At 36.5% G+C, this 15,684-nt stretch overlaps 2 protein-coding genes across 3 annotated transcripts; one reads left to right on the top strand and one right to left on the bottom strand.

Moving 5' to 3' along the window:
* On the bottom strand, positions 1 to 6,975 carry LOC116719453 (ras-related protein Rab-7L1). 2 transcript variants are annotated; one of them, XM_032561970.1, is made up of 6 exons: positions 5,762 to 6,975; positions 4,712 to 4,783; positions 4,439 to 4,620; positions 2,806 to 2,927; positions 1,958 to 2,094; positions 1 to 1,489 (listed from the first exon to the last, which is right to left on the bottom strand). In XM_032561970.1, exons 1-5 carry the CDS (start codon positions 5,877 to 5,879, stop codon positions 1,968 to 1,970), a joined length of 621 nt encoding a protein of 206 aa, XP_032417861.1. In that variant the 5' UTR covers positions 5,880 to 6,975; the 3' UTR covers positions 1 to 1,489; positions 1,958 to 1,967. The 2 variants fall into 2 exon arrangements, with proteins under 2 accessions (XP_032417861.1, XP_032417868.1); XM_032561977.1 differs by lacking the exon at positions 1 to 1,489 and having other exon boundaries at positions 1,588 to 2,094.
* Positions 6,976 to 9,350: 2,375 nt separating this feature from the next.
* On the top strand, positions 9,351 to 15,500 carry tmem81 (transmembrane protein 81). Its single transcript, XM_032562127.1, has 5 exons — positions 9,351 to 9,780; positions 10,642 to 10,805; positions 11,039 to 11,154; positions 11,929 to 12,122; positions 15,344 to 15,500. Exons 1-5 carry the CDS (start codon positions 9,574 to 9,576, stop codon positions 15,473 to 15,475), a joined length of 813 nt encoding a protein of 270 aa, XP_032418018.1. The 5' UTR covers positions 9,351 to 9,573; the 3' UTR covers positions 15,476 to 15,500.
* The last annotated feature ends 184 nt before the right edge of the window (positions 15,501 to 15,684 follow it).

Genomic DNA, 15,684 nt, shown 5'->3' with positions numbered 1-15,684 from the left:
GATGAGTATGAAAGGGGCAGGACATTATAAGATCTTGTGTCTTCTACCTGCTCCTTTTCGAACAGGTAATATAAAATTGCATGTCACTTGGGCATAATAACTTGTTTTAACTTTTATTTTCTTTTTCTTCTTTCTTGATTTTACTTTTGTCTGTTTAATAAATAAATAAAAAGTGCCTTGAGAAGATATCTGTTGTGCAAATAAATACATTTAATTTAATATTCTCTATATATATTTGCCTCTGAAGGGCAAATATACAAATTTTATTCCAAATTTTATCAACCATTAACTGCATTTCCATTAAAAATGTGCGCAACACTAAAGTTGATATTGCGCTAAAGTTGAATGAGTTTCCATTAAATAAGAAACAATTAAAATCCCATTATAATAAACTTGTTAATGCAATAAAGCAATAAAAAATATGCTCTGCCATCCTCCTACAATTCCTGTCGTTTTTGTCTTTTCCACCAGTAGTAACATCCGGCTGTTGATCACTTTTTGATACAAAACTATATCAACCTAAAGCAAAAACTTAGAATTTTCTTTTTTTTTACTGTCAACACTGGATGGATCAATCAGGTGTGAGATGGATGATGTAAAGTAGTTCATATTTTCCAAGTCTGTGAAATTGGAAGCTACCAATCACACGACAATCTCAGATTTTATAAGACTGTCTGCAGTTTCTGCCCATTAACATTCAGCCTGAACTGTTCCTCATTCAATCAGTTAATCAATCAAGTTTATTTGTAATGCACATTCCAGCAGCAAAGTAGTTCAAAATGCTTCACGGTATAATAACACAAAAATAAAAACAGCTACGAAAACTATATTTTGTCGAGTGCCATCATCAAAATGATTAATATACACCAAATATGTTGGTCAATAGATAGAGAGATAATATAATATGATAAGATTAAAATGTGAAGATTTAACTTTCAGGTCTGTCTGGGGAACCGTGAGGCGTTCAAGTCAGAGTTAAAACTGATTTGGTTCATTTCAGTGTGACCTGAAATTCATCTTTGGCACTGATTACAATAAATATAATAATCAGTAAATATGTGCACCATTCAGATTATTTATTTTTTTACTTCTAGGAGGTTCTAATCTTAATAAGATTTATAAAATCCTCTTTTTTCCTCTGCGTAATATGCATGAACACTTTCTCTGCAAAATAAAAAAATAAAAATCCAGTATTGCACGTCACGCTTCTCTGAGGCACATGCATATCCATGTGCCTGTGTGATACACACTCTCAAACACCCAGCAACACTCATTACTATTCATACTATTTGCCTTACTGGCAAGCAGAGTGGATCCACACACACGCCTGGTTTTAGCGGGCGGACGTCATGCGTCTGAATGAGTCAGCGTGTCGGAGGAGAAGCACTTTTCATCTGCAGCTCATTCACATCTACAGGCCTTCCCAACGAAATTTATTCACAGCCTCTTCCTCTGCTCCTTTTGCTTCTGCTGTTTGGTCCGTGATAACCTGAAAATATGATTATTTTAATTTATAACAGAGAAAACATTCATTGTTGAACAGGATACATTAAAAACACTCAATTACAATGGTGGTACAAACTACAATTACTTCAATTTGACAAGATGACCTTACTTAAAAAACGTTAAGTCAATTAAATTCAACATTAGTTTTACTTTAATTGAGTGTTACCAAACTTTGACCAAAGGCAAGTTTTATTGACTCATCTTTTTCAGTTAAATGCAATGTTACAAGTGAAAATGTATTTTTTTTTATTATTTTTTGGGTGTGAGTTTTTGTAGAGTGCAGTTTCCAAATACACTTAAAAACATCTCAGCTGCAGAGTTGACGCATACAGTGAATATTTGGCAGGTAATATGTGACCTACGCATGCCTCCAAGGACAATCTACACTTAAAAAATAAATATAGCGCATCAATATGAAGTGCTCTGAATTACAAAAGGGATTCACAACTACCCTTATTGCCTCAGCAGCAACTCTGCCCTGCACCGTTGCTGAGCTGTGACTCCTGCTCTGGGTGAACACTGTCTTCGGTTTTGGGCAGCGGTGGATCCAAACTGGACTGAATGGACAGAATCTCCTTCACCAGACTCCTGAAACACAGCAGAGACGCAAAACAACGACGGGAAGAGAAACGAGCAGGATACAAATAAAAAAGATAAAAGAAGACAGAAAATAACCAAGAAAGAAAACAAGGAAGGAAGGAAGGACACAAAGAAAAAATAAAGGAAGACAGGAGGGAAGGAAACAATGTTGGAAGTGAACAAGGCGAAAAGGAAGGATGGGAGGATGAAAGGGCAGAAGACAGGAAGGAAACAAAGAGGGAGGGATGGAAGGTCACAAAGAATAAAAGAAAATAAAGGAAGACAGGAAGGAAACAAGGTTGGAAGAAAACAAGGAGGGAAGGAAGGATAGAAGGACACAAAGAATAAAAGAAAATAAAGGAAGAGGGAAAGAAAGGGAGCAAGGTTGGAAATAAACAAAGATGGACGGACAAAGAAGGTAAAAAAGAACCCAGTAGATCGGTTAGTCATGCGAAGTATTGGAGATCATTTTGTGAATGAACTGGAATATACTGGATTTAAAACACCCTCATACCTGCTGTTGTTGCTTACATTAGTAAGGGGACAAAGGAAGGAAAACAAATCCTATTTTTATGATTCAAGGTGAACATTTTACATGTAGTTCCATGGATTAGCATCTTAACCCTCAAACATGGCGCCCCACATCAGATTGATGGGATTTAAATGTAATCCTGGTAGTTGCCATGTTGTACCATGTAAGCTCTGGACATGCTATGTTACCTCATTGCCTCGTCGATGTTCTTGTTGTCTTTGACTGAAGTTGCCATCCATGTGAAGAAGCCGTTGGCCTTGCAGAACGTCTCAATGCGGTCTGCTGGGACGGCCCAATGAGACAGGTCGCTCTGTGGGGGAGCAGAGAGAGCAGGAGGGAAAAAAGACATTTAGGAAAATACAGAACGCTCCTGCAGATCAGTACTGTTGAACTTTCTTCTTTTAAAAAACATAAATGTCCTGTCACATAGTCACCACCTCCCATTATAAGCAGGTATAGAAAACAGATGGGTGGATCTTGAATTACCCAAACAGGAAACTTGTAACCTGATTTAATACCAAACACTGAGAAAAAAGTCATGCATATTTTCATAGAATGACTGTAAACATCTGGCTTCAACTGTATGTTCCATTCCTGCACTTTTGCTTATTGTAATAATTTATTTTTCTTTCCTGTCCTTCGTATCTAATCTTCTGCAACTAATTTACTGGAATGTACTTGTAAATGCCCATTCCATTATTTATGCTGTTTGTAGGTTGTTACCCATAGTACCCACGAGGGGCGCTGTAGTTTGGTTCACTTTGAGTTAGTACCTTCATTTAAAGCGAAAAATAAGAGGAAGTGTTGCTAGTTTCCTGTCAGTCAGAACTTTGGGCTGAAATATCCCACGGACAAAGGAAGAGGAGGATATTCTTCATCTTTATTGACTCTGGACTGTAGCGCACATTCTTCAGAATCGGCTAAAGGCTAAAAGCAGCACTACACGGACTTTATCACCATAAACTTTGCAGCCCTTGGGCAGCGGAGCGAGGTACATGTTTAGTACTGCATTAGTTTGTGAAGTTAGCATTACTATGTAATGTATTCATGTTTTGTGTCAAATAAAGGCACTTAAGCAAATGTATTTTCTTTTCTTTTAGTTTTCACTGTGTATTCAGTGCTATTCAACAAACTTGGTTTCGAAAGAAGTAAATACAAATCTACTGCACCCGTCGAAGCTCTCTCTGTTTTCTTGGGTCTGAGGGACTGCTACTGTACTTAATATTGGGATTTGGAACTAGTCTAACTCTGGCCTGCCTAAAACCTCGATCTCGGTTCGGTTTTAGTGAACCAATGCAGGGATGGAAGTGGACCGGAAACTGCTCCCAACGCAGGAAGTTAGCCACAGCGCAAGGCATTCTGGGCCGAAACAGCCAAAAGAAATGCGCGAGTCTTGCACTACAGAGAGAAATAGCTTGTGTTTTTTCTTTACAAGAGACAAAAAAGAAATCCTACCATCGCTAAAATTTAACGATACTCCACTTCTGTTTACATTTTGTGGAGAAGGAAGTTTGCACTGGTCTTCATGTTATTTCCTTCAGTGATTCTTGGTGCAGCGCCCCCACAGGCGAGGAGGTGAATAAGTTTTTCAATTAGTTCGGATCATTGACACTGTACAGCATTAAAGCGAGTCGCATGAGCTGAAAATGTAACAAATGTGGGAATTTTGATCCCTAATCAAATCGAGGTGTGAAAACACACTTACATGTGCACCATCTCAAATTTCTCATGTGGCTTTTTATAAAAAGATGAGGACGATGGTAACTCAGCAGCGCTAAGCTCTCCTAGTGCATCATGTATTGGCTAAATAAACCGACTCACCTTGTTCGCCAGCAGGAGGCATGGGATGGAGCTTCCGTCGGGCAGCATGGCCTTGTTGTCCAGGTCCTGTTTCCACTGGTGACACTTGAAGAAGCTTGATGAGTCTGTGACATCAAACATCACAACGCAGCCCACCGCTCCTTTATAATAAATTCTGGTCATGGAGATGAAACGCTCCTGGCCTGGAAGGGCAGACAACATTCATGCACATTTCAGTGATCAACATATGCGTATGCATAGACCTGTAGTTCACTTTGAACTAATGTTTCATACCTGCAATATCCCAAAGTTGAACTCTGACCTTTTCTTTGTCAGACCAGTGCAGCATCTTAACAGAGAAATCCACTACAGAAGTAAACAAAACTCAAATTAGGAACACAGTTTGAGAACAACTCAGATTCATAAAGCACCATAAACTATTTTATTATGTTTATATTCACCTGGATATTCACATTCAATTCAGAAATACATGATTAATCCCAAAAGGAAATTAAATTAAATTATTCTGCTCTTTAATTCTGAAGAGCTCAACATGAGCGAATGGAAGATGATTGGGGCCACTGGAAAAAATAAATAAATAAATAAAATGAAAAAAAGAATTCTGACTTTTGATCTATTAGATAAAAAAAATAAAATCTGAATTTTATTTCAGAATTCTGTTTTTTTTTCTCTCAAAATTGTAACTTTTTTTATCAGAATTCTGACTTTTGATCTCAAAAGATTGAAGTCATAATTCGGAGGAAAAAAAGTCTGATTTTTTTTTCAGTCGCCGTAATCTTTTTCTGTAGTCCAGAAAGTTTGAATGGTTTGTCTGATAAATTCTGGGTCTTTCCTGAGTTTTCACCTATCAAGATGTGATTGGAAATCGATGCTCCAAACCTTTAAAACCACCTTAAGAGACACATTTTGAAATGGAGTTACAATGGCTCTGTTCCTAACCTAGGCTTAATTGTTCTGCTTTTATTCAGAATCTTGTTCTTTTGATGAAGATCCATATTTCATGGCCGTGGAAAAATAGAAGAACTATCAAGAGCTTTAATTTTTGACTCTCTCTGCCATTTTCCTTGCTTAGACACTGAGTACAAGCAACTAGCAACACACAATCTTTGAAAAAAGAATATCAGAACTAAATCTGTCTTTGTGAAACATCAGTATTTGACAAATAGTTGAAGTCTCCTTTCCAAGACCAAAGACTCAACAAAGTCATTGATCTGACATTCAAATGATTCAGAAGTTACATTTTCAATATTAAGCATTAAACACACAAGTCAGCCCAGATAAAGAGCCTAAAAAACTATAATTGTTAAAACCCAGGTTGCATACCTCCTACAGTCATTTTGTATGTTCTGTTGAACTGTCCATTGACGTAGCGATGCACAAATGAAGACTTGCCAACGTTTCCGTCTCCTATAACCAGTATTTTCAGCAGGTGCTCTTTCATTTTGTTTGCTCAGAAAGTGAACCAGAGGGACTCTTCAGCTGAAAGGTGCCGTAGCCCAAAGTTCAAACAGGAAATGGGATTTGATAAACTCATAAAGAAACACAAACGTGTTGTGCGCTTGTATAAGTTAATAATCTCCAAAGTTCAAAGGAACACAGGAGCGGCAGTAAACACAGTAAGGATGCAAAGAGAAATGAAGATAAGGGCATTTCTTATCTTAACAGCGTACTTTGTGTATGAAATATGCATGAAATTTCAAGTCTTTTTGGCCCTCTTGGTGTTCCATATAAATTACTGTTTGTTCACATAGATGCATGTACTCACACTGGTTTCACTGCTCATTGAGATTGGTGGCACAAAGACATGCAGAATTTGAGAAAAACTGCATGAAAATGAGGGCATTAAAACACCCACATGCCCCATGGGCTCATGGATACCGCCTCCAGTTTGATTTGATTGAGTTGCGACAAAGTGCAAACATTTTTTAGCAAAAAGCACAGCTCTTGTTTTTCAAGCTGGACCACATATAAGGGCACCATTTGGGTCTGGTTGTGTCCTAAAACAGTTATTTATAAGTTCTGTGAAGTACTCCATCTGCTGATGGGAAGAGAACCAAGACACGACGCGCACAAACAGGAAAACCTCTCACAAAGTGAATCAGGAGGATGACTCAGTGGGGGGGCTGGAGCTTGTTTGGAAGCCAAGAACGGCGGCCTATTTGGCAAATCAGCAAACGCAGTATGTGATCAACACCACACGCCTCTCTCTCTCTCTGTGTGTGTAGGAGCAATGCTGCTAATAGTGATAGAGGACAGAGATGGAAGCTGAGATATTCTTGATGTGTTGTAGATTTTCTAAAAAAGCCCTCTTTATTGACGGCAAGCATCGGTTGGTTTTACTTTTTGTTCTGACATGATTCTAAGAAATGTGGAGAAATTAAGAGTTTATCCTGGATTTGAATCTTGTTTCAGCTTTCTGTTTGGAGTTTGCATTTTCATGTGCTGTGTGTTCCTTTCAGGTCACCAGTGATTGTAGGTCAGGGGTCTCAAACTAAAGTCCTCGAGGGCCGCAGTCCTGCAACTTTTAGATGAGCCTCTGCTGCACCACACCTGAACAGAATAATTAGGTCATTAAGGCTCTGGAGAACTGATCTACACCAGGAGGAGGTAATTAAATCATTTCATTCCAGTGTTTTGTACCTGTGGCACATCTAAAAACTGCAGGACTGCGGCCCTCGAGGCCTCCAGTTTGAGACCCCTGTGTAGGTTGATGCAAGCACAGTTGTCCTGTTTGTCCCTGTTGCACTGCGATTAACACATAATAGACACTAGGTGGTGCCAGAGCACCAGCCCTTTTTCCAGGCGCTTCATCACCTGGAAAAAGTTGAAAATTGTACTTTAGAGTCAGATAAATAATTTTGTCCCATACTGCTTGGTTAACAGGAGCCACAGGCTTATTTTAGACACAAATAGTCATTACTTTAAGGTCAAACCAAGTCTTTATAAAGCTTAGAGTGGATTAACGTTCATAAAAAGAATGGCGTGTTCAAAATAACTAATAATTACATGTAATTTAAGCCAAATTCATCAATAAATAGCTAAAATAAAAATTAGATGCAAATACTGAGAATTTTAACAGTTAATTTATTTATTAAATCATCTCTTAATGTGTTTTTAAAAAAGTAAAACACACTGTAATATATATATTTTTTTATTTACTTAAAATCTAGATCCACAGTCTTAAATAAGATTAATGCTCCACATTTATATCCAGTCAAGACAAAGATTTGAGTCCTTTGTTGTGTCTTTGCTTATTTCATGTCATCATTCCTGTTGTTTCTTTGGTTAAATTTAGTAAACCAATACAGAAATTATTCTGTTTCTGTATTTCATAATGTATGATTTTATTTTAAAGCATTTAAGTGAAACAGTCTCGTCGTGTTTTTTGTGCTCGTGTGACATCTAGTGGCCGAACTGCAACGTGACTCCTCTTATGGACGGATTAAAATGTAGTTTTTGTGAAGTAAACAGCAACGGCAAAGCAAAGGCTGTGTTTCCCCTCAACGTACTCAACGTTTGAATGCATATTTAATCCTATTTTTCAATTACATAACAGAATGATGCAACACCAGGGCAGCATTCACATTCTGGACTTGCCGTTTCCATGGCAAAACATGAAGTTGAAAAAAATGCAACTTTGAATTTATAATCATAGTGTCTTTATTTCTTTTTGGCTTCATGGTGACGGTAAGTGCATTTTAACTTCGTTGGCAGCTTCAGTTAGACTTTGACAAACGAAGTCAAAAGAACTTTTCCTCATATTTTTATTTTCAGTTATTGAAATACATGTATTCATGCACCTTTTACTGCCAGTTGCCTTACAAAAATTTTTTTATGAAAAATTCTCCGTTTCGGACGAGTTAGTTACCAAAATCATTAATGTCAAGTTTATTTGTAGCACTTCTAAAAACAGATAGAAACTGCACCAAAGTTAATTCTGGAGATACATATAAACTATGAAACCTATAAAAAGCCAGAATAATGACAGACATTTTTCAATAAAGTTTTTATTACTTTCTTCAAATGTAAAAGTTTACGAATAAGAGAGGCTACATTCAGATTGCAGCCGGAAGATAATTTTTTTTGTGAAATCTGATTTTTATTTTTTTGCGTGGTCCAAATATATGCGACTGCAAACGGCCTGAAAGTGTCCCGCATGCGCAGTTGAAGGCGCAATAACGCCACTCATACAGAGCGTGCTCACTGTTTAGCTTAGCGCCATAAAGAAGAAGAAGAAGAAGAAGAAGTGCTCAATGTTTGCGGAAGTGAAGGTGGAGCATATTTTATAATTCTGAAGGCAGCGCATTAACAAGTTAATCCTCATTATGTCCGCCATGGTTCTTTTTCCTTCTTGCGGCTATAAGGATGCGGAATAGTGACGTCTGTCGAGTATCAATGACGTTCAGATCGGATGAATGAGACCTGACTGTACAGACTCAGGTCACATTTGAAAAGATCAGGCACATATCTGATATCAAGTAGTCTGGGTCCCATTCGAACAAATCTGATCTGTGTTGTTCAGACTGTCATGAAAAGATCAGACACAGGTCGCATTAAGCGGGAAAAAATAGAATTTAGGTCACTTCAGGCTGCAGTGTGAACATAAACATAGTCACATAGTCATAAATTAGCCACAATATATATCGTTATAGACATGTGACCAATATCAATAGATAATAGGACTGGTATAATATTCAGTGATCTCACTGAACTCCCTTCCAGAACTGCACAGCGTTCTGGGGGATGTAGGCAGAGGAAAGGCTGTAGCCATTAACTAACTCGCTCTTTTGGTTACCTAGCAACAACTAGTTGAGAAACTAACGCAGCAACAGTTTCAGGTTTCAACACCACTAATCATAACTGCTTAAAAATAATAAAAAAAACAACAGCGTGAAGTGAAATCTGTGAATAAAACAGGAAAGGTCACGACACCAGTTTGGTCGTATTTCACATTTAAAACAAAACATTAATTGAATATTATATATATAGACTGATTTTAAAAACTTTCAGCCATATAACCCTAATGTCAAGAAGCCATTTGCAAATCAGCCTAAAGTGAAAAACAATTTGACATTATGTTGCATTATTCAGAATCATCTCCCATTGTTTTCATTTTTTAAAGATCAAGGATCAGAATGCATGTTAGCACCGTTACGCTTCACTTCCTGCTCTTCTTGCACCTTCTTCTTCCTGTTGACATGGAGGAAGAGGAGGATAAAGTCCCTCTGGAGGTCATCACTGAGAGCTCTCCCTGCAGCATGACCTGTGGACTGGGGGTCAAAACACAAACTCTGTGCTTGCTAAAGGACGGCAAGGCAGCGATGGAAAACACAGAAGGAAAGGTATCAGTGAAATGAATCAGAAATCAGTTTTGTTCTGTTTAGGACTAAAACATTGATAGTTTACACATGGTTTTATGTTGAATAATGCAACATAATATCAAACATAATATCAAATTGGATTAATACTGAGTGTCTGGAATCAGTTGGACTTTGATTAGCAATTTAAACACTCACATATTTTGGTATAACTGCCATCAAAGCTCCGCCAAGAAAAACAAAGAGCTGTTAAAGAATAATTTTATAGTTCTGCTTTCATTAACTTTGTTGGTATGTGTGTTCTTGGACTAAGAGCAAATTCTCATTTTCAACAACAATAACCTGCTTAAAAACATTAAAACATCATACAATGGAATGTCATACAGCAAAAACAAAACAAAATAATCACAAAACAGAGAAAATAAAATAAAAATACAACCATATTCATATTGGCTAATGTACTAAAATACATCTGATAAGTCAATACTTTAGTCTAACTTAGAAGTCCTATGTTTACGCCTTCCCACCTTTCTATCATTATACATATAATACGCCAATCTTTTTGCCATTTGCAAACAGTCTGTGCATGCACATGCATGGCTAGTGTAGAATGTAAATGTTGCGTAACTCAGAAATTTTGAGATTAATCTCAGAAATTTTCTTGAAAAACATCAGAAAAATTCTGAACCAGTAAAGTAAAAAAAATTTAAACTTTTGGAGATTTTCTTTGTTTCCAAAGTAAAATAATTTTTTATGCCTTTGGATTTCCGAGGTTTTTCTAGAAAATCTCTGAGATTAATCTAAAAATTTTAAGGTTTTTTTCTTGCAACTTTGGAGCTTGGAAATTTGCAGATCTTTTCTAAAGAATTTCTGAACTCCTATCAGGAGGGCAGTAAGTCCAGCATATCAAAGACATGTAGGAGCCAACAAGTGCAGTGTGTGGAGTCGTGGCAGTGTGGACTGAAGACCATGACTGTGACCTCCGGTCAGCGAGTGGAGATCGACTGTTTGGGAGAAGTCATGGCGGCAATGGGAGCGTTCTCCTGGAGGTAAAGACTGCGTCTTCATCAGCAATTCACTTTCAGCTCAAAAGGAAAAGCTCAGACCAATGTTGTGATTATTTATCTGAAGTTAATATTAGTATTATTCATTTGTAATTTGCAAATTGTTGCAAATTGCAAGTTTTCTGTTATTCTGCAAAAGGTTTTAAACAGGAAAGGTGAGGTGTGATTGGGTTTCTGAGTGACTGTGGATCTCAGCGTGATGTTTTGGTGTCCCTCAGGGTTTCGTGGCGTTACGCTCGAGGAGTAATCAGCTCAGACGATTCTCTGTTTGATCGCTGGAAGGCCCCTGATCTGCATCGAGTGGTTCTGGACCCCGTCAGAGAGAAGGATGCAGGTAAACACACCTGGGATGGTTTTCTCGAGGTAACAACTTCATTTCATGTTATACTGAGATGACAAATTCATTTTCCACTTGTTTTCTTGAGAAAACAATTTAAATTCCCATTTTCTTGCAATAACAAATTAATTTTCCAATGGTTTTCATGAGATAATGACTTAAATTCCTTTTTTCATGAGATGATAAATTAATTTCCCAATGGTATTTTTAGATTATGATATAAATTCCTTTCTATATTGAGATAACAAATTAATTTCCCAACAGTTTTTTTTTAAAGACTTAAATTTCAATTTTGTTGAAAAAACGAATGAATTTCCCAGTGTTGTTTTTTTTTTTAAACATAATTACTTCAATTCATTACTTCAAGAAATGAGATATTCACGTTTTCTTGAGATAACAAATAAATTTTCCAATGGCTTTCTCAGGATAGCGACTTAAATTTCCCTTTTCAAATATACTTTCCCCCTATGGTTTTCTTCAGATAAGTTAATTTCCCAATAATTTTGTCAAGTCAATCTCGAGACACCAAAATGGCACGCATTAGGATAGATTCAGCTTTAAAACACACCAATCATCTTGGTGTGTGTTATCTTGAAAAAAAAAAAAAAAAAACATCAGGAAATTAACTCATCTCAAGAAAACCTTCGGGAAAAAGTAAATGCGGAAAACGTCCACTCTCAACTTTTGTATCTTTGCACAGAACGACCAACAACGAATTTACAGTCTTGTGATAAACAATAATAAAGCAAATCATGTCCCAATTGTTTCCAGGTACGTATCGCTGTGACGTTCAGGACACCAACTATCGCAGAAGGAAGACAGCTTACTGGGGCGTCCGTGTTTTACCGGCGGGGGTCGTCAACCTGGACTACCAAAGCTCTCTGTCGCAGTGGGACGTGTCTGGAAGACGGGCCGACGGCAGCGGTGTGCTGCAGCTGGCCGCCGGGAGAGTTCTCCTCTACGCTGTACGGTTTGCTTTAACTTTGGTTTTCTTTTGTCATTAACTTGCTAAAACGTCACAAACCCTGATGATTGAATTATTACCGTAGACGAAAGCAAAGGCTATTTATTTCACCATCTTTTTTCTTAAAATTGTTAGCTATTCATGTAACCGGGCACTTATAAAAATGCTTCTGTCTCCTGTCTAGAAAAGCACAATGGAGGAGTATTAGGTCAGACTAAGACATATTTTTAAATTACAAGAATAAATTCACAGCATTATGATACTATGACAATAACGTCATAAGATTTGGTGTATAAAGAAACATTTCCATAAAAGTACTTAAAAAAATTAATTTTATTGAGAGCAAAGATATGTAGTACAAAATTACGTGATTCTTTCTTCAAAATACATAAGATGGACAAAAATAAGAAGATAGTTTGGTATTTTAAGGACGAAAATGGCAATAATTCATACAAGTAACAAAAAAATAGCAAAAAGGCAAATGAAAATTTTTCCAAATTAGTTTCTTTCAATAAAAAAACTTATGAAACTTTAGCAGAAACTGCAGGTGTATGTCTGTGTCTGGTGAACTTTTGGTTCAGAAATTTTACTCAAGTAAGAGTAGTGACACTTCATAATAAAATTACTAAAAATAAGTAAAAAGTACAGTGTAGTAAAAATACTCCTAAAAGTCAATTTAAAAAAAAAAGTTACTTTAGGAAATGTAACTAGTTACTACCAAACTTTGCATTTCTTGCTTTTCAAGAAATTTGAAGAAAGTAAGAGTAAAAAAGTATTTGGTAAAAGGTTTACTCAAGTACTGAGTAACTGATCAAATTATCAATTGTTTAATATTTAAAAATTACATCATCTGATGTGAAAAATTATAAAGCTTGGTGGAAATTTTGGTATTTTAAGAACCAAAATGACAATAATTCAGATAAGTAATAAAAAAAATAACAAAATCTGGCAAATTTTTTTTTTTTTTTTTTACAAATTAGTTCATTTCCATAAAAAAACTGAAGAAACTTCAGCGAAAACTGCAGGTGTGTGTCTGTGTCTGGTAAATTTTTGGTTAAAACATTTTCCATTCAGTGGGTAAAGTATCCAGAAATTTTACTCAAGTAAAAGTAAAAAGTATAGTATAGTAAAAATACTTCTAGAAGTACGTTTATTCAAAAAAGTTACTCAGGTAAATGTAACTAGTTACTATCCAAATCAGGACATGAGGGTCAGGTCGTTCCACTCACTTTGTGCCGTTTTACCTGCCTGCCTCCTGAGATGTCAGCATTTCAGAGAATCGCTGCTCCTCCCACTGAAATGAGACCAATCGGTTTCTTACACCGAGACTTTTCCAGAATGAAATGCAGCATGGAGGCCAGCAGCTCGACAAAACTCTGCAGCATAAGAGAGACGTGATTTCCTTTGTTCACCCTGAGCATGACCAATGACCCATCATGTGTCCTGCCTGCATGGCTGCGGGGCAGAGCAACCATTTTTCTAAATAGGGCCGGGTGTTTAGACAGAGGTTGCAGAGGGATTACAGCAGCTGTCAGGAGACTTTATTGATGCTCACATCTAATGAAACAAGAAGCAAAGCACAACCTGGACCTGTCTGGTAGAAACACTGTCATTAATCTTGTACAGCCTTTAATTTAAAAAAATCCCCCAAAATTTCTATAAACACATTAAACTGAATCATTTCTAAATATATAATTAGGTTTTTTCTCTTTTTGTACAGGAGTAGTTATTCATCCATAATTTGTCTGTCATTTTAGAGCACAAATATGACTTGAAACTGGAACATTTTGCTTTATCATTGAAATGGGAAAAACAAGAAACATGTTGCATCATTCATGTAGGGCAAATGTGTGTCGCACTGCAAAAACACAAAATCCTACCAAGTAATTTTAGTCTAGTTTCCAGTGCAAATATGTTATTACACTTAAAATAAGACAAACTAACTTAAAAGTAACTTTTAAGCAAGTTATAGAGGCTACTTTTAAGTAAATAATTCCTTAATATTGATGAAAACTTTCTTAGTCTATTGGCAGATACATTAATTTATAACATGGTAAAAATGTCTTGTAAATTAATTAATCTGCCAATGGAACAAGAATGTTTTCATCAATATTAAGGAATTATTTACTTAAAATAACCCTCTATCACTTGCTGAACAGTTACTTTTAAGTTAGGTTTGCCTTATTTCCAGTTTGCTAAGATATTTGCACTAGAAACTAGACCAAAATGATCTGGTATGATTTTGTGTTTTTACAGTGCGACGTTCAAAATGAAACAAGCAAACAAACAAAATCTGTTTACCTCAATTTGCTATAATTGGCAATCAGGGCAATAAAGATGTCAAACATTTGGAACTGTGATAGAAATTTAATTTTGCTCTCAGACAAAGCAGTGAGAATGGTAAAAGAACTCCACCGCTGAATAGAATCAAAATCTCTAAAGTATCAAGACAATGTAACATGAAGTTTGAAAAGTATTTCAAAATAAAGACCTTATTGGGTCTTTCAGCAGGACTGGTTCATCAGAAGCAAAATCAAGCTTCAGTGTTGATCTGATTGACCAGACTTTAGTCTGTGAGGTGATCTGTGGAGAAGAGAACAATGTACTCCAATTAAATTATTTTGTATATGTGTAGTCTTAGTACTTCTGCAGTAAAACATGAATTATATTCAATAAGTGTGAAGGAAGAAGACTAAGTATTGTCCTATTGACACATTGAGTTGTAAATGATAGTAATAGCAACAATGATGTTTAAGGAAAAGTACATTTCCTCAGTGAATATCTGAATTTCTCTGTGTCTGATTATACAACTGTCAGAAAATCTGAATTTATTTAAGGTTTATTTCCTTTAACATCTTTAAAATGATTTCCAGCAACTCTGGAAGACGCTCTAGCTCTATTTTTTTCAGATGCATTGAAGACAATTTAGACTAAACTTTGACCCTTGGCCAGGATGCGGCACAAATGACCACAGAGAGGGAGACATGCAGACCTGAATGAGCAGATCTGGACTGACTGCTGTAGAATCCAAATATAGTTAAGATATCTACAGTTTGGTTTAGAGAGTGAAGAAGAGATAAAAATGGATTTAAAGATAGAGAGCTCAACCTCTTAAAGTAGTGAGGGAGAGTTTCACCTTTTAAGGTGGTTAGTATGGAAATACGTCTTGATTGTTATGTTATTGATTCAACAGGCTTTGTTTTGTGTGTCTAAAAAACGCAGGTGGTGATTTGTTTCATCTTGACAGGCTTCTGGATTGGACTAATATTCCTCTACAAGACAGTACGCTGCAGACGGCAGAAAAATGAAAGAAAGACAGAGATGATGCAGTTGGAAAAATATATTTTAAAATAAATAAAGTTTTTCAAAGCGAACTCAATTCTATGTATGGATAGACAGCACAGTTTTATTATATCAGGTACAATGTTAAAAAGGTTGCTGGTGTACAAGTGTATAATCATTATGGCCATATTCTGCTCCACCAGATGGCAGCGTTGGCTAACAGGAAAGTTCTGAGTCAAGCGCGACAACACAGATCAATTATCACCTCCCACATCATGACC

Source organism: Xiphophorus hellerii, chromosome 1 (assembly GCF_003331165.1).
Source record: "Xiphophorus hellerii strain 12219 chromosome 1, Xiphophorus_hellerii-4.1, whole genome shotgun sequence".
NCBI classification, from domain to species: Eukaryota; Metazoa; Chordata; class Actinopteri; order Cyprinodontiformes; family Poeciliidae; genus Xiphophorus; species Xiphophorus hellerii.
The sequence above is the reverse complement of the archived record's forward strand: the minus strand, read 5'-3'. Positions and strand labels throughout refer to the sequence as shown.